Source organism: Oncorhynchus masou, chromosome 28, assembly GCF_036934945.1.
Source record: "Oncorhynchus masou masou isolate Uvic2021 chromosome 28, UVic_Omas_1.1, whole genome shotgun sequence".
Taxonomy (NCBI): domain Eukaryota; kingdom Metazoa; phylum Chordata; class Actinopteri; order Salmoniformes; family Salmonidae; genus Oncorhynchus; species Oncorhynchus masou.
In genome coordinates, this window is record NC_088239.1 from 22,270,639 (window position 1) to 22,293,277 (window position 22,639).

General features: G+C 42.8%; 1 protein-coding gene across 1 annotated transcript in view; it reads left to right on the forward strand.

Annotated features, from left to right (window-relative positions):
• The window catches only part of lancl2 (LanC lantibiotic synthetase component C-like 2 (bacterial)), an 80,706-nt gene that overhangs the window by 7,870 nt on the left and 50,197 nt on the right, over positions 1–22,639 (forward strand). The window contains exons 4-6 of the mRNA XM_064941593.1: positions 15,245–15,362; positions 17,844–18,051; positions 21,177–21,324. Of these exons, the coding sequence (XP_064797665.1) occupies positions 15,245–15,362; positions 17,844–18,051; positions 21,177–21,324 (474 nt within the window). The remainder of the gene's footprint in view (positions 1–15,244; positions 15,363–17,843; positions 18,052–21,176; positions 21,325–22,639) is intronic.

Consider the following 22,639-nt stretch of genomic DNA (forward strand, 5'->3'; position numbering starts at 1 on the left):
TGTGCGGTGCACATGAGGGGATGATGTTACTACTAAATATTTGCCATCAGATCTCTTCTAATGGCTTTCCGACTGAAGTCAGGGCTCTGGATGAGTTGCCATCTTTTCCTTGTTCTTCCTACTAGCATTTTTTCCCCCTCCTCTATTCTTCTCTCCTCCTGTACACATGCTGCTCTTCCTTCAGAAAAGCATGCGTCAACTTAGTTGATTTTCCCAATTTCTCTCGTTCACTTTTGCTTGTAAATGTCCACACTCACCGAAAATGACGTTCGGTAGCTACTCGCTATGCTTGTTTAACTTTCTGAACTGGATTTGCCCGCCTTTGCAATTAGTTTTTCGTCAAGATAGAACTACCAAAGGAGTTGCAATCTACTGCAGAGAGAGCCTGCAGAGTTCTGTCATACTATCCAGGTCTGTGCCCAAACAGTTTGAGCTTCTACTTCTAAAAATCCACCTTTCCAGAAATAAGTCTCTCACTGTTGCCGCTTGTTATTGACCCCCCTCAGCCCCCAGCTGTGCCCTGGACACCATATGTGAATTGATTGCCCCCCATCTATCATCAGAGTTCATACTGTTAGGTGGCCTAAACTGTATATGCTTAACACCCCGGCCGTCCTACATTCTAAACTAGATGCCCTCAATCTCACACAAATGATCAAGGAATCTACCAGCTACAACCCTAAATCCGTAAACATGGGCACACTCATAGATATCATTCTGACCAATTTGTCCTCTAAATACACCTCTGCATCACTGATCTCAGCAATCACTGCCTCATTGCCTGCGTCCGTAATGGGTCCGCGGTCAAATGACCACCCCTCATCACTGTCATACGCTCCCTAAAACACTTCAGCAAGTAGGCCTTTCTAATCGACCTGGCCTGGGTATCCTGGAAGGACATTGACCTCATTCCGTCAGTAGAGGATGCCTAGTTGTTCTTTAAAAGTGCTTTTCTCACCATATTAAATAAGCATGCCCCATTTAAAAAAATGTAGAACTAAAACAGATGTAGCCCTTGGTTCACTCCAGACTTGACTGCCCTTGACCAGCATAAAAACATCCTGTGGCGTACTGAATTAGCATCGAATAGCCCCCACAAAACTTTTCAGGGAAGTCAAAAACCAATCTACGCAGTCAGTTAGGAAAACAAAAGGCTCGCTTTTTCAAACAAATTTGCATCCTGTACCACTAATTCCAAAAAGTTTTGGGACACTAAAGTTCATGGTGAATAAGAGCATGGCTACCCCTACCCCGGCCAACAGCTCTGCACCCCCGCAGCTACTTGCCCAAGCCACCCCCCGCTTCTCCTTCACCCATATCCAGATCTTCTGAAAGAGCTACAAAATCTGAACCCCTACAAATCAGGCAATCTGCACCCTCTCTTTCTAAAATGATCCGCCAAAATTGTTGCAACCCCTATTACTAAGCTGTTCAACCTCTCTTTGGCATCGTCTGAGATCCCTAAAGATTGGAAAGCTGCCGTGGTCATCCCCCTCTTCAAAGAGGGAGACACTCTAGACCCAAACTGTTACAGACCTACAGTGAGGGGGAAAAGTAGTTCATCCCCTGCTGATTTTGTACATTTGCCCACTGACAAAGAAATTATCAGTCTATAACTTTAATGGTAGGTTTATTTGATCAGTGAAAGACAGAATAACAACAACAAAATCCAGAAAACCCATGTCAAAATGTTATAAATTGATTTGCATTGATGGGCAAATGTACAAAATCAGCAGGGGATCAAATACTTTTTTCCCTCACTGTATATCCATCCTGCCCTGCCTTTCTAAAGTCTTCGAAACCAAGTTAACAAACAGATCACCGACCATTTACAATCCCACTGTACCTTCTCCACTATGCAATCTGGTTTTCGAGCTGGTCATGGGTGCACCTCAGCCACACTCAAGGTCCTAAACGATATCATAACCACCATTGACAAAAGACAGTACTGTGCAGCAGTCTTCATCAACCTGGCCATGGCTTTCGACGCTGTCAACCACCGTATTCTTATCGGGAGACTCAATAGCCTTGGTTTCTCAAATGACTGCCTCGCCTGGTTCACTAACTACTTCTCTGATAGAGTTCAGTGTGTCAAATCGGAGGGCCTGTTGTCCGGACCTCTGGCAGTCTCTATGGGGTTGCCACAGGGTTCAATTCTCCGGCAGACTCTTTTCTCTGTAAATATCAACGATTTCGCTCTTGCTGCTGGTGATTCTCTGATCCACCTCCACGCAGACGACACCATTCTGTATATATCTGGCCCTTCTTTAGACACTGTGTTAACTAACCTCCAAACTAGCTTCAATGCCATACAACACTCCTTCCGTGGCCTCCAACTGCTCTTAAATGCTAGTAAAACGAAATGCATGCTCTTCAACCCGATTGCTGCCCGCACCCGCTTGCCCGACTAGCATCACCACTCTGGACGGTTCTGACTACAAATACCTACAGTTGAAGTCGGAAGTTTACATACACCTTAGCCAAATACATTTAAACTCAGTTTTTCCCAATCCCTGATATTTAATCCAAGTAAAAATTCCCTGATTTAGATCAGTTAGGATAACCATTTTATTTGAAGAATGTGAAATGTCAGAATAATAGTTGAGTGATTTATTTCAGCTTGTATTTCTCTCATCCATCTCATCCATTCCTCCTGACAGAGCTGGTGTAAATGAGTCAGGTTTGTAGGCCTCCTTGCTCGTACACGCTTTTTCAGTTCTGCCCACATATTTTCTATAGGATTGAGGTCAGGGCTTTGTGACGGCCACTCCCAATACCTTGACTTTGTCCTTAAGCCATTTTGCCACAACTATGGAAGTATGTTTCCAAGCTTTAACTTCCTGACTGATGTTGCTTCAATATATCCACATAATTTCCCTTCCTCATGAAGCCATCTATTTTGTGAAATGCACCAGTCCCTTCTGCAGCAAAGCATGATGCTGCCACCCCCCATGCTTCACGGTTGGGATGGTGTTCTTCGGCTTGCAAGCCTCCCCATTTTTCCTCCAAACATAACGATGGTCATCAAGGCCAAACAGTTCTATTTTTGTTTCATCAGACCAGTTCCCTCCAGCATTTTCACAATGTCCTTTGCTGTTGTTCTGGGATTGGTTTGCACTTTTCGCACCAAATAATGTTCATCTATTGGAGACAGAAAGCGTCTCCTTCCTGAGTGGTATGACGGCTACGTGGTCCCATGGTGTTTATACTTGCGTACTATTGTTTTTACAGATGAACGTGGTACCTTCAGGCATTTGTAAATTGCTCCCACGGATGAGCCAGACTTGCAGAGGTCTACAAGGCTTTTTCCTGAGGTCTTGGCTGATCTTCTTTTGATTTTCCCATGATGTCAAGCAGAGGCACTGAGTTTGAAGGTAGGCCTTGAAATACATCCACAGGTACACCTCCAATTGACTCAAATGATGTCAGTTAGCCTATCAGAAGCTTCTAAAGACATTACATAATTTTCTGGAATTTTCCAAGCCGGTTAAATGTACAGTCAATAAAAGCCAGAGAAAATGTGTGAGTGCCAAATTCAAATAAATTACTATAAAATCATGCTTTCATGAAATCACACATGCAAGATAAAAAAATTAAGCTACACTTATTGCGAATCCAGCCAACATGTCAGATTTCAAAAAGGCTTTTCGGCGAAAGCAAACAATGCTATTATCTGAGGATAGCACCATAGTAAACAAAGAGAGAGAAACATATTTCAACCCTGCAGGCGCGACACAAAACGCAGGAATAAAAATATAATTCATGCCTTACCTTTGACAAGCGTCTTTTGTTGGCAGTCCAATATGTCCCATAAACATCACAAATGGTCTTTTTGTTCAATGAATTCCGTCAATATCTATCCAAAATGTCCATTTATTTGGCGCGTTTGATCCAGAAAAACACCGGTTCCAACTTGCGCAACGTGACTACAAAATATCTCAAAAGTTACCTGTAAACTTTGCCAAAACATTTCAAACTACTTTTGTAATACAACTTTAGGTATTTTTAACGTAAATAATCGATCAAATTGAAGACGGGATGATCTGTGTTCAATACAGGAGAAAAACAAATTGTAGCTAGCTTTCTGGTCACTAGCCTCTATCTAAAAGTACACTTCAAGTTACCCTCATTCAAGATGGCCGTACTTCTTCATTACACAAAGGAAAAACCTCAACCAATTTCTAATGACTGTTGACATCCAGTGGAAGCGATAGGAACTGCAAGAAGGTCCCTTAGAAATCTGGATTCCCATTGAAAAGAGAGTGACCTCAAAAAGAACATCTAAATGGTTTGTCCTCGTGGTTTCGCCTGCTAAATAAGTTCTGTTATACTCACAGACGTGATTCAAACAGTTTTAGAAACGCCAGTGTTTTCTATCCAAATCTACTAATAATATGCATATCTTATCTTCTGGGGATGAGTAGCAGGCAGTTGAAGTTGGGCATACATTTCATCCGGATGTGAAAATACTGCCCCGTCACCAAGAAGTTAATGACTCCAACCTAAGTGTTTGTAAACTTTTGACTTCAACTGTAGGTGTCTGTTTAGACTGTAAACTCTCCTTCCAGACTCACATTAAGCACCCCCAATCCAAAACTAAATCTAGAAACGGCTTCCTATTTCGCACCTACGCCTCCTTCACTCATGTTGCCAAACATACCCTCGTAAAACTGACTATCCTACCGATCCTTGACTTCAGCGCTGTCCTTTTCAAAATAGCCTCCAACACTCTACTCAGCAAACTGGATGTAGTCGATCGCAGTGCCATCTATTTTGTCACCCAAGCCCCATATACTACCCACCACTGTGACCTGTATGCTCTCGTTGGCTGGCCCTCGCTGCATATTCGTTGCCAAACCCGCTGGCTCCAGGTCATCTATAAGTCTTTGCTAGGTAAAGCCCCGCCTTATCTCCGCTCACTGGTCACCATAGCAACACCTACCCATAGCACACTCTCCAGCAATTATATTTCACTTGTCATCCCCCAAAGCCAACCCCTCCTTTGGCTGTCTTTCCTCCTAGTTTTCTGCTGCCAATGACTGGAACGAATTGCAAAAATCACTGAAGCTGGAGACTTCTATCTCCTTCACTAACTTTAAGCATCAGCTGTCAGAGCAGCTTACCGATTACTGCACCTGTACACATCCCATCTGTAAATAGCCCACCCAACTACCTCATCCCCATATTGATATATATCTTTTTTGTTGCTCTCTTGCACCCCAGTATCTCTACTTGCACATCTATCACTCCAGTGTTAATGCTAAATTGTATTTATTTCACCACTATGGCCTATTTATTGCTTTACCTCCCTCATCTTACTACATCTGCACACACTGTATATTGATTTTTCTATTGTGTTATTGACTGTACGTTTGTTTATCCCATGTGTAACTCTGTTTTTGTCGCACTGCTTTGCTTTATCTTGGCCAGGTCGCAGTTGTAAATGATAACTTGTTTTCAACTGGCCTACAAATTTAAATGTGTTATTATTTTTAAAATCTTTTTAGCATTTAGCTAAAAGCGTCTATGTGATATCACTTAGTTTGTGCTAATCTTGTTAGCATTCTGGTAATAGAGGCCCAATGAGCTTTTCTTGCGTTTATGGCGCCACCTTGTGTGCTCTGACTGTCATACCTTAAATCCTGATATGAGAGAAGGACGGTATGAAAATCTGGATAACTCCCAAGCCTACTGTATTTCTGTTTCTGTCCTCCTGGCTCCTGGGGCTTCTTCAAGGCCTCACCCTCATCCATCTGGCTCTCCACTATATCCTCTCAGAGATGGAACCGTCTTTCACACAGACATGTCTGCTTCTAGAACCAACCCTTTTCCTGCTTCCCCATCTTCTCAAGCTCTGTTGATATCACAGTTTGACCTAGTCGTTGGTGTTGTGGCAGCAGCGGCCTCCAGCCATTTTGATTGAGGTAGTATTGACACTTGCTTGATGTTTTGTCTTCTCTGCTTCAGTTCATACAGGATTCCCTTCATTCAGAAGTTTAGACCTGGATATCGCTCTTATATATATCTATTCATCAGTGTTGGGGTTTGGTGCCTCGGGCTCTAAGCTTCTCCCTTTCTTTCACCTCAATATTGACGCTTTAGGGTTATTTTTATACTGTAAATCCATTCAAATAAAGTTGTCAACTCATCATTTGACATCTAAAACAATGAACAGTAAAATAATAAGCTTGGTTAAGAGAAAAGCTATTTATTACAGTGTCTTGCACAAAGCCAAGCATGTCAAAGTGATGGCCTATTTGAGGCGTTCGTTAGCATAATACTGATGTTGTTCATGGCCTTGAGTCAAATCTAGCAGACACGCTCTAAATAAACACAAGATAAAGAGTAAAGCTTGACTGATCCTGATTCATCAGAATAAACAGATTTTATAGGGGCTTAGACTAGGCTATACGCTAAGCCCAAATTAAATCAATGAAGGCTGAATATGGAGGGAAAGGCAGGATGGCCTACATTGGGTGAAGACTCCTGTGAAATGTAAATGGTAGTTTATTTTGCAAGAGGTAGGCTATTTCACAACAGGATTTGTCCATAATGTTGCATGATTGGTGGTCAGCTGGCCAAAAGTAGGCTACATCAAAAGTGCAATACTGTTAATTACAGTCTCTAGTGTTAGGTGAACAATAGGTAATTTAAAGAAATAAAACAGGCTATATACAGTAGCGAGGCTACATACAGACACTGGTTAGTCAGGCTGATTGAGGTAGTATGTACATGAATGTATAGTTAGTGACTATGCATATATGATAAACAGAGTAGCAGCAGCGTAAAAGAGGGGTTGGGGTAGAGGTCGACCGATTATGATTTTTCAACACCAATATCGATTATTGGAGGACAAAAACCCCCACTTATTTTAACTTAATACAATGCATCAATAAAATCAATTGTCTCAAATAAATAATGAAATGCTCGATTTGGTTTAAATAATGCAAAAACAGAGTGTTGGAGAAGAAAGTGAAAGTGCAATATGTGCCATGTTAAAAAGCTAATGTTTAACTTCCTTGCTCAGAACATATGAAAGCTGGTGGTTCCTTTTAACGTGAGTCTTCAATATTCCCAGGTAAGAAGTTTTAGGTTGTAGTTATTATAGGACTATTTCTCTCTATAAAATGTGTATTTCATATACCTTTGACTATTGGATGTTCTAATGGGTATTTTAGTATTGTCAGCCTAATCTCGGGAGTTGATAGGCTTGAAGTCATAAATGCTTGAAGCACAGCAAAGAGCTGCTGGCAAATGCAGGAAAGTGCTGTTTGAATGAATGCTTACGAGCCTGTTGCTGCCTACCACCGCTCAGTCAGACTGCTCTATCAAATCATAGACTTAATTATAATAACATACAGAAATACGAGCCTTAGATCATTAATATGGTCAATTCCAGAAACTAATTTCGAAAACAAGTTTATTTTTCAGTGAAATACGGAACCGGTCTGTATTTTATCTAACGGGTGGCATCCCTAAGTCTAAATATTGCTGTTACATCGTACAACCTTCAATGTTATGTCATAATTATGTACAATTCTAGCAAATTAATTCCGGTCTTTGTTAGGAAGAAATGGTCTTCAAACAGTTCGCAACGAGCCAGGCAGCCCAAACTGCTGCATATACCTTGACTCTGCTTGCACTGAATGCAAGAGAAGTGACACAATTTCCCTAGTTAAAAGAAATTCATATTAGCATGAAATATTAACTAAATATGCAGGTTTAAAAATATATACTTGTGTATTGATTTTAAGAAAGGCATTGATGTTTATGGTTAGGTACATTGGTGCAACGACAGTGTTTTTTTCATGAATGCGCTTGTTAAATCACCCATTTGGCGAAGTAGGCTGTGATTCAATGATAAATTAACAGGCACTGCATTGATTATATGCAACGCAGGACAAGCTAGATAAACTAGTAATATCATCAACCATGTGTAGTTAACTAGTGATTATGTTAAGATTGATTGATTGTTTTTTATAAGATAAGTTTAATGCTAGCTAGCACCTTACCGTGGCTCTTTACCATTTGCCATTTGGCAATTTTATCATTGATGAGAATGTCTCAGATGACAACCGAACTGACATCATATTCATTAAGTACCACCGCATATGTTCAATTGGTCGGATTACCAGAATATAGTTCATTTCCCCCCCACCTTCTGATGTTCCCAAAGTCTCTATGTTAACCAAGGGGTTTTCAAATGTAACATCAGTAGGGTAGAGAGAGGAAAAGGGGGAAAGAGGTATTTATGACTGTCATAAACCTACCCCCAGGCCAACGTCATGACACCAATGACTGATGTGGTGTACTCCTCAATGCCATCGGAAGAATCCCGGAACATGTTCCAGTCTGTGATAGCAAAACACTCCTGTAGTTTAGCATCTGCTTCATCTGACCACTTTTTGTTATAGCCTGAGTCACGGGTGCTTCCTGCTTTCATTTTTGCTAGTAAGCAGGAATCAGGAGAATAGAGTTGTGGTCAGATTTACCAAATGGAGGGTGAGGGAGAGCTTTGTATGCGTCTCTGTGTGTGGAGTACAGGTGATCTAGAAATGTATTTCGCCTCTGGTTGCACATTTAACATGTTGATAGAAATTTGGTAGAACTGACTTAAGTTTCCCTGCATTAAAGTCTCCGGCCACTAGGAGCACCGCCTCTGGATGAGTGGTTTCCTGTTTTCTTATTTTCTTATACAGCTGACTGAGTGCGGTCTTAGTGCCAGCATCTGTCTGTGGTGGTAAATTAACAGCCACGAAAAGTATAGCTGAACTCTCTAGGCAAGTAGTGTGGCCTGCAATTTATCACAATATACTCTACTTCAGGCGAGCAAAATCTAGAGACTTCCTTAGATTTTGTGCACCAGCTGTTGTTTACAGCTTACCGGAGTGTGCTGTTCTATCTTGCCGGTGCAGCGTATATCCCGCTAGCTGAATATCCAAGTCGTCTTTCAGCCACGTTTTCCGTGAAACATAGGATATTACAGTTTGATGTCCCGTTGGTAGGATATTCCTGATCGTACCTCGTATAATTTATTGTCCAATAATTGCACGTTGGAGAGTAGTATTGACGGTAATGGCAGCTTTCCCAGTCACCTTCTCTGGGTCCTGACCAGGCATCTGACTCTTTGTCCTCTGTACCTGTGTCGCTTCCTCTTGCAAATAACGGGGATGACGGCCCTGTGGAGTGTTTGGAGAATGTCTTGTGCTTCGCCCTTGTTGTAGGAAAAATCTTTGTCTAATCCGAGGTGAGTGATCGCTGTCCTGAAATCCAGAAGCTCTTTGTCTAATCCGAGGTGAGTGATCGCTGTCCTGAAATCCAGAAGCTCTTTTTTGCCGTAAGATACGGTTGCAGAAACATTATGTACAAAATATGTTGCCAATAATGCGAAGAAAACCACATAATAGCACAATTGGTTGGGCGCCGTAAAACTGCTGCCATTTCTTACGGCGCCATTTTAGTCCCTTTAGTCCCTGTGTCCTGTGTAGAGTGCCGTATTTCCGATGGGACGTTAAACAAGTATCCTGACTCTCTGTGGTCACTAAAGATCCAATGGCACTTATTGTAAGAGTAGGGGTGTTAACCTTGGTGTCCTGGCTAAATTCCTAATCTGGCCCTCATACCATCATAGCCACCTAATCATGCCCAGCTTCCTACTGGCTCATTCATCCCCCCCCCCCCTCTCCTCTGTAACTATTCCCCAGGTCGTTGCTGTAAGTGAGAATGTGTTCTCAGTCACATTTTAACTGGTCATTTTTTTTATATAAAGATGTCTGTTTGGGCCAAATTTAAGGCCAGTCCAGATTGGACCAAATCTGAACCGGATGTGGATGGGATTCCCGAAAAACACACCACTTCAATGCAGCTATGACCTTTTCGTAGCGGGTTAGGAGATCTTACGCAGCATGTCAGAAGAATTTGGTTAAGTTTAGGAAAAGGGTTAGGATACGAATGGATACTCTCCTGACCTACTACAAGAAGTCACTTGCATAGAAGTAGTGTGTTTTATTTTAAGGGAGTCCCATCCGTGGACGTTGAAATCAAGGCCGGTCCGGTAGCCATCAACAAGTAAAAAAGGTGCGTCTGGGGGGATTTCTTTCTAAATGCTCACTGACAATTTATTCAGTACTTTGAGAGTCACAACTTCTATGTGCTTAATGTGAAGCAGCTGTTGACATTCACCCCCTCCACTCTTTAAAGGGAGAATCCATATGTTTTGCATAAATGCAAATAGCCATGTCTATGAATTAATAGCCAGGGCCCAGTTTCTCAATAGCGATGGAACTTATTACAAGTGTTTTAACAACGCATGCGCTTTACAAAACAACACGTAGGAGAACTTTCAATAAGTGAGTTGCTAGAGCACGTGTCGATACTGTTAGCCCCGAAAGGCAGCGCTGCTCTCGGATCAGCATTTTCCATTTAAAATCTTACCTTAATGTTAGAGCCTGATAACAGATCAGCTCCTAGAGGGAAATGATCACCTATGGTTGTAAATATTGAGGCAGCTTGTTCTAATGCTTAGGCTATGCACTATCAATTACTTGACACATCATTGCACACATCATTAGGCCTACACATCATGAAATTGAGACTAATTTCGGGTAGCAGCCTAGCTAAATGGAACTCAATTGAACATGAAATTGATTCCAATATGATTGAAATACAGTACCAGTCAAAAGTTCTGACACCTACTCATTCAAGGGATTCCTTTATTTTTACTATTTTCTACGTTGTAGAATATTAGTGAAGACATAAAAACTATGAAATAACACATATGGAATCATGTAGTAACTAAAAGTGTTAAATCAATTAAAATATATTTTTATATTTTAGATTCTTCAAAGTAGCCACCCTTTTCCTTGATGACAGCTTTGCACACGTTTGGCATTCTCTCAACCATCTTCATGAGGAATGCTTTCCAACAGTCTTGAAGGAGTTCCCACGTATGCTGAGCACTGCTGGCTGATTTTCCTTCACTCTGCGGTCCAACTCATGTGATCCAACTTATCCCAAACCATCTCAATTGGGTTGAGGTCGGGTGATTGTGGAGGCCATGTCATCTGATGCAGCACTTCATCACTTTCCTTCTTGGTCAAATAGCCTTTACACAGCCTGGAAATGAGTTTGGGGTTATTGTCCTGTTGAAAAATAAATTATATTCCTACAAACCATATGGGAAGGTGTATCGCTGCAGAATGCTGTGGTAGCCATGCTGGTTAAGTGTGCCTTGAATTCTAAATTAATCAGACAGTGTCACCAGCAAATCCCCCCCCCACACACACACCATCAAACCTCCTCCATGCTTCATGGTGGAAACCACACGTCAACGCGGTTGGAACCAAATATCTCAAATTTGGACTCATCAGACCAAAGGACAGTCTTTTCTTATTATTGGTGTCCTTTAGTAGTGCTTTCTTTGCTTCAATTTGACCACGAAGGCCTGATCCACACAGTCTCCTCTGAACAGTTGATGTTGAAATGTGTCTGTTACTTGAGCTCTGTGAAGAATTTATTTGGGCTGCAATTTCTGAGGATGGTAACTCTAATGAACTTAGCCAGTTTCATCATAGCGCTTGATGGCTTTTGTGACTGCACTTGAAGAAACTTTAAACGTTCTTAAAATGTTCCAGATTGACTGACCTTCATGTCTTAAAGTAATGATGGACTGTAATTTCTCTCTGCTTATTTGATCAGTTCTTGCCATAATATGGACTTAGCCCTATTTGGTAAAAGACCATCTTCTACCACCAAATAGGGCTATATTTTACCACCCCTACCTTATCACAACACAACTGATTGGCTCAAAAGCATTAAGAAGGAAAGAAATTCCACAAATGAACTTTTAACAAGGCACACATGTTAATTGACATGCATTCCAGGTGACTGGAAGCTGGTTGAGAGAATGCCAAAAGTGTGCAAAGCTGTCATCAAGGCAAAGGGTGTCTACTTTGAAGAATCTCACATTTTTAAATATTTTTGTTTAACACATTATTTTTTTGCTTACTACATGATTCCATGTGTTATTTCATAGTTTTGATGTCTTCACTATTATTCTACAATGTAGAAAATAGTAAAAATGTTTTAAAAAACTGAGTAGAGGTGTCCACACTTTTGACTGGTACTGTATATAGGCCTATGTAGACTACTCTATTTTTCTTTCAATCTCTGTTAAACCAGAACAAAAATCTTCCGTAATTTGGTCAGAAATTTGTGTACCACTTTGTCTCCGTAGTCTGTCCACGAGAGATTGCACTGTTGTAGCCTCTAATGGCATTTGCATTATGACAGTCCAAGAAAGTCTGTATTGACTTAGCTGTCGATGCTGAGCTGTTCTTTTACCGTCTCAAACCAGTGGAGCAGTGAAATTGAAAATGCATTCAGGATATACATCACAAGAGAATTGCTGAGGTGGCCTATTTAAAAAAAATATATATATGTATGACACAAGACGACCCACTAAGGCAGATTGTAGCTCTGGGGTGCTGGATGGAGGCCATCAGAGTTACCCAAGCTGTCACTGTCGTTTTGGCCTGGGAAAGGGAGCTGTCTTTTGGTTTTTGTGTGTTGTTTTGTGAATTGAAGGTGTGCCCCTTCGTTCCTTATTTCTAACCAATGGATTGTGTGACTGAGCATATACAGTTGAAGTCGGAAGATTACATACACCTTAGCCAACTACATTTAAACTCAGTTTTTCACAATTCCTGACATTTAATCTGAGTAAAAATTCCCTGTTTTAGGTCAGTTAGGATCACCACTTTGTTTTAAGAATGTGAAATGTCAGAATGATAGTAGAGATTTATTTCAGCTTTTATTTCTTTCATCACATGCCCAGTGGGTCAGAAGTTTACATACACTCAATTAGTATTTGATAGCATTGCCTTTAAATTGTTTAATTGGGTCAAACATTTCGGGTAGCCTTTCACAAGCTTCCCACAATAAATTGGGTGAATTTTGGCCCATTCGTCCTGACAGAGCTTGTGTAACTGAGTCAGGTTTCTAGGCCTCCTTGCTCACACACGCTTTTTCAGTTCTTGTCACAAATTTTCTATAGGATTGAGGTCAGGGCTTTGTGATGGCCACTCCAATACCTTGACTTTGTTGTCCTTAAGCCATTTTTCCACAACTTTGGAAGTGTGCTTGGGGTCATTGTCCATTTGGAAGACCCATTTGTGACCAAGCTTTAACTTCCTGACTGATGTCTTGAGATGCTGCTTCAATATATTCACATAATGTTCCTCCCTCATGATGCCATCTATTTTGTGACGTGCACCTGTCCCTCCTTCAGCAAAGTACCCCCACAACATGATGCTGCCGCCCCACGTGCTTCACGGTTGGGATGGTGTTCTTCGGCTTGCAAGCATTCTAATTTTTCCTCCAAACATAACTATTGTCTTTATGGCCAAACAGTTCTATTTTTGTTTTGTCAGACCAGAGGACATTTCTCCAAAATGTACACTCTTTGTCTCTATGTGCAGTGTCAAACTGTAGTCTGGCTCTTTAATGGCGGTTTTGGAGCAGTGGCTTCTTCCTTGCTGAGCAGCCTTTCAGGTTATGTCGATACAGGACTCGTTTTACTGTGGATATAGAAACTTTTGTACTCGTTTCTTCCAGGATCTTCACAAGATCCTTTGCTGCTGTTCTGGGATTGATTTGCACTTTTTCGCACCAAAGTATGTTCATTTCTTGGAGACAGAACGTGTCTCCTTCCTCAGCGGTATGACGGCTGCGTGGTCCCATGGTGTTTAAACTTGCGTACTGTTTGTACAGATGAACGTGGTACCTTCAGGCGTTTGTAAATTGCTCCCAAGGATGAACCAGACTAGTGGAGGTCTACATTTCTTTTCAGAGGTCTTGGCTGATTTTCTTTTGATTTTTTCCCCCATGATGTCAAGCAAAGAGGCACTGAGTTTGAGGGTAGGCCTTGAAATACATCCACAGGTACACTTCCAATTGACTCAAATGATGTCAATTAGCCTATCAGAAGCTTCTAAAGCCATGACATAATTTTCTGGAATGTTCCAAGCTGTTTAAAGGCACAGCCAACTTCGTGTGTCTAAACTTCTGACCCACTGGAATTGTGATACAGTGAAATAATCTGTCTGTAAACAATTGTTGGAAAAATGACTTGCGCCATGCACAAAGTAGATGTCCTAACCGACTTGCCAAAACTATAGTTTGTTAACAAGAAATGTGTGGAGTGGTTGAAACACTTAGGTTGGAGTCACTAAAACTAGTTTATGTGAACTTCCGACTTCAACTGTATGTGTGTAAGTGAGCAGCTGTCTGTGTGCCCAGTCTGCACCCTAAGCCCTTGTTCAGTAGAGCAGAACAGCGGTGCGGCGTAAAGCCTAGGTGTGTGTGCTTTGGTGCGCACACGTTCTGGCTCAGAGCAGAGGTGTGTGTCTCATCAGCATCCCCCCCCTCCACACACACACACTCCTGCCACAGAAGTTCATAATCACCATGGGATCTCACTGCTTTGGCTCTTTGGCTTTGACAAAGCGGCACTGTCTGATCCCAGTCTTCTCATAGGGCTTTATTGCCTATGCCCTTCAAACTCAACTCTGGACCTCAGTGTTTTTTTTCATTGTTCCCCTCCAATCAGGGAGCAGTTAGAACAGAAAAACAGCAGGCTCCAGACCTCGTAGGGTAAGAGTTGAATGCCTCTGTCTCTGCTTTTGCAGGTGTTACAGAATATCACTCAGGCCTACACCCTCCACTCTGTACTGGTACCACCTGTATATAGCCTCAGTATTGTTTTTATTGTGTTACTTTTTTTAAACTTTAGTTTATTTTGTGAATATTTTCTAAACTATTTATTGAACTGCATTGTTGGTTAAGGGCTTGTAAGTCAGCAACTTGCCCACCTGAGTGCTTTGTATTGGGGATCACAAGCTACAAATGCAAAGGTGCATGTCTCTTCACAATTCCATGGCTCTCGACTTCCTTTCAAGACTATAACACTGGCTCTGGCTCGCAAGCTCTTTTCAAAACTCCAGTTTGACTTTAAACCCCCTTCCCCCACCCTAATCTAACCCTAGCCCTTTATGAGATTTTAACATAGGCCTACCTGGATTTAATTGTCCTTTTAGGTCTGGCCTCCTCCGAGTGGTTTGTGTTTTACAAGGACTGTCCGTACCATTTTGTGTACCATTGTCTCCCCTGTACGCGGTTTCATGGACTGGGACTGGAAGACATGGTGTGGTCATGTGTTCTACCCTCCTCCTCTATCCCGCCACAGATCAGCGAGGTGTTCCAGAAGAAGGTGCAGAACAAGATCAAGGACCTGCTGCAGCAGATGGAGGAGGGCCTGAAGACAGCCGACCCCCACGACTTCTCCACCTATACGGGCTGGACAGGTCAGTGACCAGTGGCCAGACTGATCTTCAGTTATGATTTAGAGACCTCGATTGGATTGAAGGTGAGAGACGGTTAATCATGTCTCAAGGGTAGAAAAACTCACCTCTGACTCAGTCATCTCTGACTCCTTGTCAGACTCCAGTCACCCAAGGCATAGACAGTTCTCTCTGCTATCGCACGGCGAGCGGTACCGGAGCGCCAAGTCTAGATCCAAAAAGGCTCCTTAACAGCTTCTACCCTCAAGCCATAAGACTTCTGAACAACAATCAAATGGCCACCCGCACTATTTACATTGACCCCCACCCCCCTTTGATTTTACACTGCTGCTACTCGCTGTTTATTATCTGTGCATAGTTACTTTACCCCTACCTACATGTACAAATTACCTCGACTAACTGTACCCCACAAATTGACTCTGTACTGGTGCCCCCTGTATATAGCCTCTGTATTGTTATTTTGCGTTACTTTTTATTACATTATTTTTTTACTTTTTTAAATATTTAGTAAATATTTTCCTAACTATTTGTTGAAGTGCATTGTTGGTTAAGGGCTTGTATTCGGCTCATGTGACAAATACAATTTGAGTTAGGGTTATAACCCACTGTTTGATCTAAGGGTGAAGGATGTTGACATGGAGAGGCTTGAATGTCGAAATGTTCATAAACACAGTACCAACAACGACGAGACGGCCTACAGGGAGGAGGTGAGGGCCCTCGGAAAATAAGGTGAGGGCCCTGTCAGGAAAATAACCTCACATTCAACAAAGGAGATGATCGTGGACTTTAGGAAACAGCAGAGGGAGCACCCCCCTATCCACAGTTCCTCGGCCTACACATCACGGACAAACTGAATTTGTCCACCCACACAGACAGATTGGTGAAGGCGGCGCAGCAGAACCTCTTCAACCTCAGGAGGCTGAAGAAATTTGGCTTGTCACCAAAAGCACTCACAAACTTTTATAGATGTACAATCGAGAGCATCCTGTCGGGCTGTATCACCACCTGGTACGGCAACTGCTCCGCCCACAACCGTAAGGCTCTCCAGAGGGTAGTGAGGTCTGCGCAACGCATCACCAGGAGCAAACTACCTGCCGTCCAGGACACCTACACCACCCGATGTCACAGGAAGGCCATAAAGATCATCAAGGATAACAACCACCCGAGCCACTGCCTGTTCACCCTGCTATCATCCAGAAGGCGAGGTCAGTACAGGTGCATCAAAGCTGGGACCGAGAGACTGAAAAACAGCTTCTATCTCAAGGCCATCAGACTGTTAAACAGCCACCACTAACATTGAGTGGCTGCTGCCAACATACTGACTCAACTCCAGACATTTTAATAATGGAAAAATTGATGTAAAAAATGTATCACGAGCCACTTTAAACAATGCCACTTAATATAATGTTTACATACCCTTTACATACTCATCTCATATGTATATACCGTACTCTATATCATCTACTGCATCTTGCCATCTTTATGTAATACATGTATCACTAGCCACTTTAAACAATGCCACTTTTATATGTTTACATACCCTACATTACTCATCTCATATGGATATACTGTACTCGATACCATCTACTGCATCTTGCCTATGCCGTTCTGTACCATCACTCATTCATATATCTTTATGTACATATTCTTTATCCCTTTACACCTGTGTGTATAAGGGAGCAGTTGTGAAATTGTTAGGTTAGATTACTCGTTGGTTATTACTGCATTGTCGGAACTAGAAGCACAAGCATTTTGCTACACTCGCATTAACATCTGCTAACCAAGTGTATGTGACTTGATGTATTTGATTTGACTCCCAGTGCACTGCCTCTTATTCCTAAATATTGGAAGCAGGCATTTGTGGACCATAGCCTCTGGGTGCATGGCCTGGTTGACCATGGATGATGTCAGCCCTGGGCCGTTCCACTTAACATGAACAGCCCATCTTGAGGGTTACGGTATCGACATTGTTACATGTGGTAATGACATGGCAAAAGTAAGGTTACGGTAATGACACAAAACAGATGTGGCAGTGGTTTGTGACAGCTGGTGTGTAGGCGTTGTTTTACCTAAGCCTTGGGTCTAGGGGAAGTGATACTCGCTGGATACTCGTCCAAAGTGCTATCCCTGTGAATTTTTGTTTTGTATCTAGCCTAAGATGTATTTATTGCTCCAGTGAGTGAGATATTTTGATTAAGTGGACTGTCAGAATGCCTCTTTAGACCTACATATTTCATGGCTAACGGGACACTATTTGACCAGCCAAAGTGAACTGTAGTTGAAAGTTAAATTCTCAGCACAGAAATACCCCATGCCTTCCCTTACCCTGTTTAGCACTCCTGCTACTAAAACGTGTCCTATTATGATCGTGTTTGGAATTTGTCCACAACTGTGTTCAGATAGCTACTGCATCAACCTCTAAACTGATTTGAGAAATTATATCCTATGCCAGTTATGAACAAGATTTATTTTCCCCGTCTATAGGTATCGCCCTTCTCTACCTGCAGTTGCACCGGGTGACCTGCGAGGCCTCCCACCTCCAGAGGGCACTGGACTATGTGAAGAGGACCCTGAGGATCCTGAACGGTCGCAAGGTCACCTTCCTGTGTGGGGATGCAGGGCCACTGGCCGTGGCTGCTGTGGTGCACCACCGCCTCAAGAACCAGACAGAGAGTCAGGAGTGCCTCACCAAGTAGGGAGCTTTTAAAAACTCTCCGACTGCAGTAGAAATATTGTTATTCTTTTTGAAGCTCCTTTCTTTAATACTGGATTTGTTGTTGGCATGAACACCAGAACATCCTGGCCTTTCAGCCTATAAGTATCCGCTAGAGATCGTGGCTGGGTCCACCTTTAGCATATGCATCAGATGCATATCAACCCGCAAGGTGCGCAAACATAAGCACTACCACTTGATAAATAGTGCATAAACTATTATAAAGGATTAATTGCATGAATAAATATCAATTTCCTTGCATCTGTCACTTACAAGATGTGCCCATCTCTTCATGTACAATTTGACAACTGATACCCTAATATTGGCACTTGTCCGATTGTTGTCAATTTCGATTGGCCGGCTTTGCGGGCTGAGACGCATTAGCACCTGGTTGGGTACCAACATCCTAGAGCACATTGTCTTAGCGGGTTAGGTTGGGACTAGGTGTGAAAAAAATCAGGTTAAAATACTTTTCTGTTTGTGATTTCAAAATTCTGACAAACGAACAGTGTAAAATACAAACATTTAGGAAAAGTCAGGGAAGGAGCAGGACGTGACTTATTTTCTTTGACAATAGTCAAATGTCCGTGACAGTTGGCCTATGGCGGTACTAGTGTTAACTTGCTGATCTCTTTCTCCCTACCACCTCCTTAATTTTCTTCACGCTCTCCAACCTTCTCACACTGTCTTTCTCTCTCCAATACTCTTTTACTGTCTTTACCTTTTTTCACAATCTTTGTTTTCTCTCCTTTTACTCTCTCTACCAGTTTCTCACTTGGTCATTTTTACTATCCACTCTTTTTTCTCAGGTGCACTGTGTTCTTCATCAATAACCATTCAGTTAATCCCTACACTATCCAACATGTCAATTGTCTCAATTATTTTCATTTGCATATCTCTGCTTATCATGGACAAATGTCTCTCCCATGGTCTGGGGCTTGAGTGGTGTAATAGGTTGTAGCTAAATCTATTGGCCCCTGCCTGCCTCCAGTACTCTATCTAGTTTTGTTAGCATGCTGATGGAACTAACAGTGGAGCTCACAGCAAGGGGCTGATTAAATGTCTGAACCTTATTACACACACACACAGACACTCCCTACTACTCACAAAGGCCCCAACAAAGGCCCTCCTGCTGTCATCAAAGCAGTCTGAGCCCGGAGCCTACATGTTTTTACATAAAATGCATTCGGAAAGTATTCAGACCCCTTGACTTTTTCAACATTTTGTTAACAGCAAAACAGCTTTTAATCATTTTTAGCAACTGTTTTAAAAATAAAAAAACCTATTACATTTCCATATTCAGACCCTTTACTCAGTATTTTGTTGAACCACCTTTGGCAGCGATTACAGCCTCGAGTCATCTAGGGTATGCGTTTGGCAAACCTGTATTCATCTACACGTGCAATAACATCTGCTAAACATGTGACAAATAAAATTTGATTTATATTTGGGGAGTTTCTCCCAGATCCTCTAAAGCTCTGTCAGGTTGGATGGGGAGCATCACTGCACAGCTGTTTTCAGGTCTCTCCAGAGATGTTATATCGGGTTCTGGGCACTGGCTGGGCCATTCAAGGACATTGAGATACTTGCCCCGAAGCCACTCCTGCATTGTCTTGGCAGTGTGCTTAGGGTCGTTGTCCTGTTGGAAGGTGAACCTTCGCCCCCAGTCTCAGGTCCTAAGTGCTCTGGAGCAGGTTTTTATCAAGGAACTCTCTGTACTTTGCTTTGTTCACCTTTCCTCATTCCTGACTAATCTCCTAGACCCTGCCGCTGAAAAACATCCCCACAGCATGATGCTGCCACCACCATGCTTCACAGTAGGGGCGGTGCCAGGTTTCCTCCAGATGTCACGCTTGGCATTCCAGACAAAGAGTTCAATTTTGGTTTTGTCAGATCAGAGAATCTTATTCATGGTTTGAGAGTCTAGGGGTGCCTTTTGGCAAACACCAAGCGGGTTGTCATGTGCCTTTTTACCTAGGCGTGGCTTTCTGGAGCGGCAGGTAGCCTAGTGGTTAGATTGTTGGGCCAGTAACCGAAAGATTGCTGGATTGAATCCCTGAACTGACACGGTAAATGTCTGTCGTTCTGCCCCAGGGCAAGGCAGTTAACCCACTGTTCCCTGGGTGCTGAAGATGTGGATGTTGATTAAGGCAGCCCCCTGCACCTATATGATTTAGAGGGGTTGGGCTAAATGCGGAAGACACATTTCAGTTGAAGGCATTCAGTTGGCCACTCAATCATAAAGGCCTGATTGGTGGAGTGCTGCAGAGATGGTTGTCCTTCTGGAAGGTTCTCCCATCTCCACAGATTAACTCTGGAGCTCTGTCAGAGTGACCATCGGGTTCTTGGTCACTTTCCTGTCCAAGGCCCTTCCCTCCGATTGCTCAGTTTGGCTGGGCGGGAAGCTCTAGGAAGAGTCTTGGTGGTTCCAAACTTATTCCATTTAAGAATGATATAGGCCACTGTGTTCTTGGGGACCTTCAATGCTGCAGAAAATGTTTGGTGCCCTTCCCCCGATATGTGCCCCGACACAATCCTGTGCTGGAGCTCTACGGACAATTCTTTCGACCTCATGGCTTGGTTTTTGCTCTGACCTGCACTGTCAACTGTGGGACCTTTATATAGACAGGTGTGTGCCTTTCCAAATCATGTTCAATCAATTTAAATTGACCACATGTCGACTCCAAGTTGTAGAAACATCTCAAGGATGATCAATGGAAACAGGATGCATTTGAGCTCAATTTTGAGTCTCATAGCAAAGGGTCTGAAAACTTATGTGAATAAGGTATTTCTGTTTTTAATTTTTAAAACATTTGCAAAAATGTCTAAACTTGTTTTCGCTTTGTCATCATAGGGTACTGTGTGTAGATTGCATTCGGAATACTTTCCGAATTCACTGTACATAGGATCCAATTTAATATAATTAGGGACTGTAACTCAATCCACCTCTCTGTTTTGGCCGTCTTTCAAATGTGTTTGATTTTCTTTTGTGCATTTATTACGGAAATAGTTCTGTTTGTACATGTTTTTCCTGAGTATTTTGCGTGTGATTGCCTGTGTGTGCCTGTCTAACTCTGTGTTAACATGTGTCTACCCTCCCCCAGGTTGCTCCAGCTGCAGCGTGGAGTGGTGTCTGCGGACTCTGAGATGCCTGATGAGCTGCTGTACGGACGGGCCGGCTACCTGTACGCCCTGCTCTATGTCAACAAGGAGATAGGACCCGACACTGTGGATGAGACCACCATCGCCAGGGTTAGAGCAACAAGCACGCCCGCCTGCATGTACAGTACACACAGTGCACGGGACCACCATGTCAATTATAGCGCAACAATACACGTCATCTCTAACACGGCATAAACATTCTGGTTAGCAACCGGGGGAAAAAACGACCAAGTCAAATCATAATTTACTAATTTGCAAAGCACAGAGGGGACAGTATCTAATATACGCTCTGGCCGTTGTCCAGTACTCGTGTGGCGTATGTGTATATTCACGTGTGTGTGTGTGTGTGTGTGTGTGTGCGAGCACTGTGTAGCGTAGGAGTGGGTATTCTCCAACCCCATTCCGTTCCCCTGTCCTTCTGGTAGACAGATGGTTATTGGAGCAGCGATGGAACACCTTCCCTGTAGAGCTGTATTTCACAGGTGTAATGGAGAAAAATGTCCCCAGTCACAAAATATGCACAGTCAAAGCATAGTTTAACTATTCTCTTCCCCCTGGAGGAAAAGCTTACAGTGGATACAGCTGGGACTTTTCCACTACGCCTATACTACTGTACTCGGAAACATTGGCCCCATTTTAATCCCATTGGCCTAAATTTACCGTTTGCCTTTCAAGGATCAAATCTTTTATCTGAACCTTAATTGCTAATCCTTAGAAGTTCCGTTCCTCTAGGGCTCCAATGCCTCTGTCTTCCACTACATTAACAGCTCATTAGGAAAGATCTGTATGCTGCTCTCTCTCTCCCTCTACCACTACCGCCCTCTTTCTCTTTTTCCTTCTCTCTGTCTTCTCTCTCCCTCAGTCTTTTCCCTTTTTCATCTCTATTGATCTCTCTCTCTCTCGATCACTCTCTCTCTCGATCACTCTCACTGTGCAGGTTCAAGATGATGCTATTCTTAGCCCCGGTAGAGAGCCCCAGTGCAGGCCAGAGGGTAGGCATCCCTTCATGCTCCATCAGGATGGGCAGTGAAGGTTAATGCGAGGGCCAGGCCCGTAGGGTTTAGGGTAGGCCGGGATGCATGGATCACCTGAGCTTGTGCCCACTGCCCGCGTCACCCTCCCATCAATTCACCAGTTACTGTCTGACTGTGCCCCCGTCATTCCCCTATATCAATTCACTGGTTAGTGTGTGACCTCTAGGGATGACCCTATTTGGTCGATAGGCAGTTGGTCGATCAATATTTCTTTAGTCAAGCAGTGTACATATTGTACAAGACACCTGTCTGATTCGTGCCTGTCTGAGTGCACTAGTCATTGCGGAGGCTGTGGAGATGGCAGAGTCCGTCACTAAGACGTGTGCTACTGAAATTGTATATGGTTAAATTATGTAAGAGCTATGGTGCAA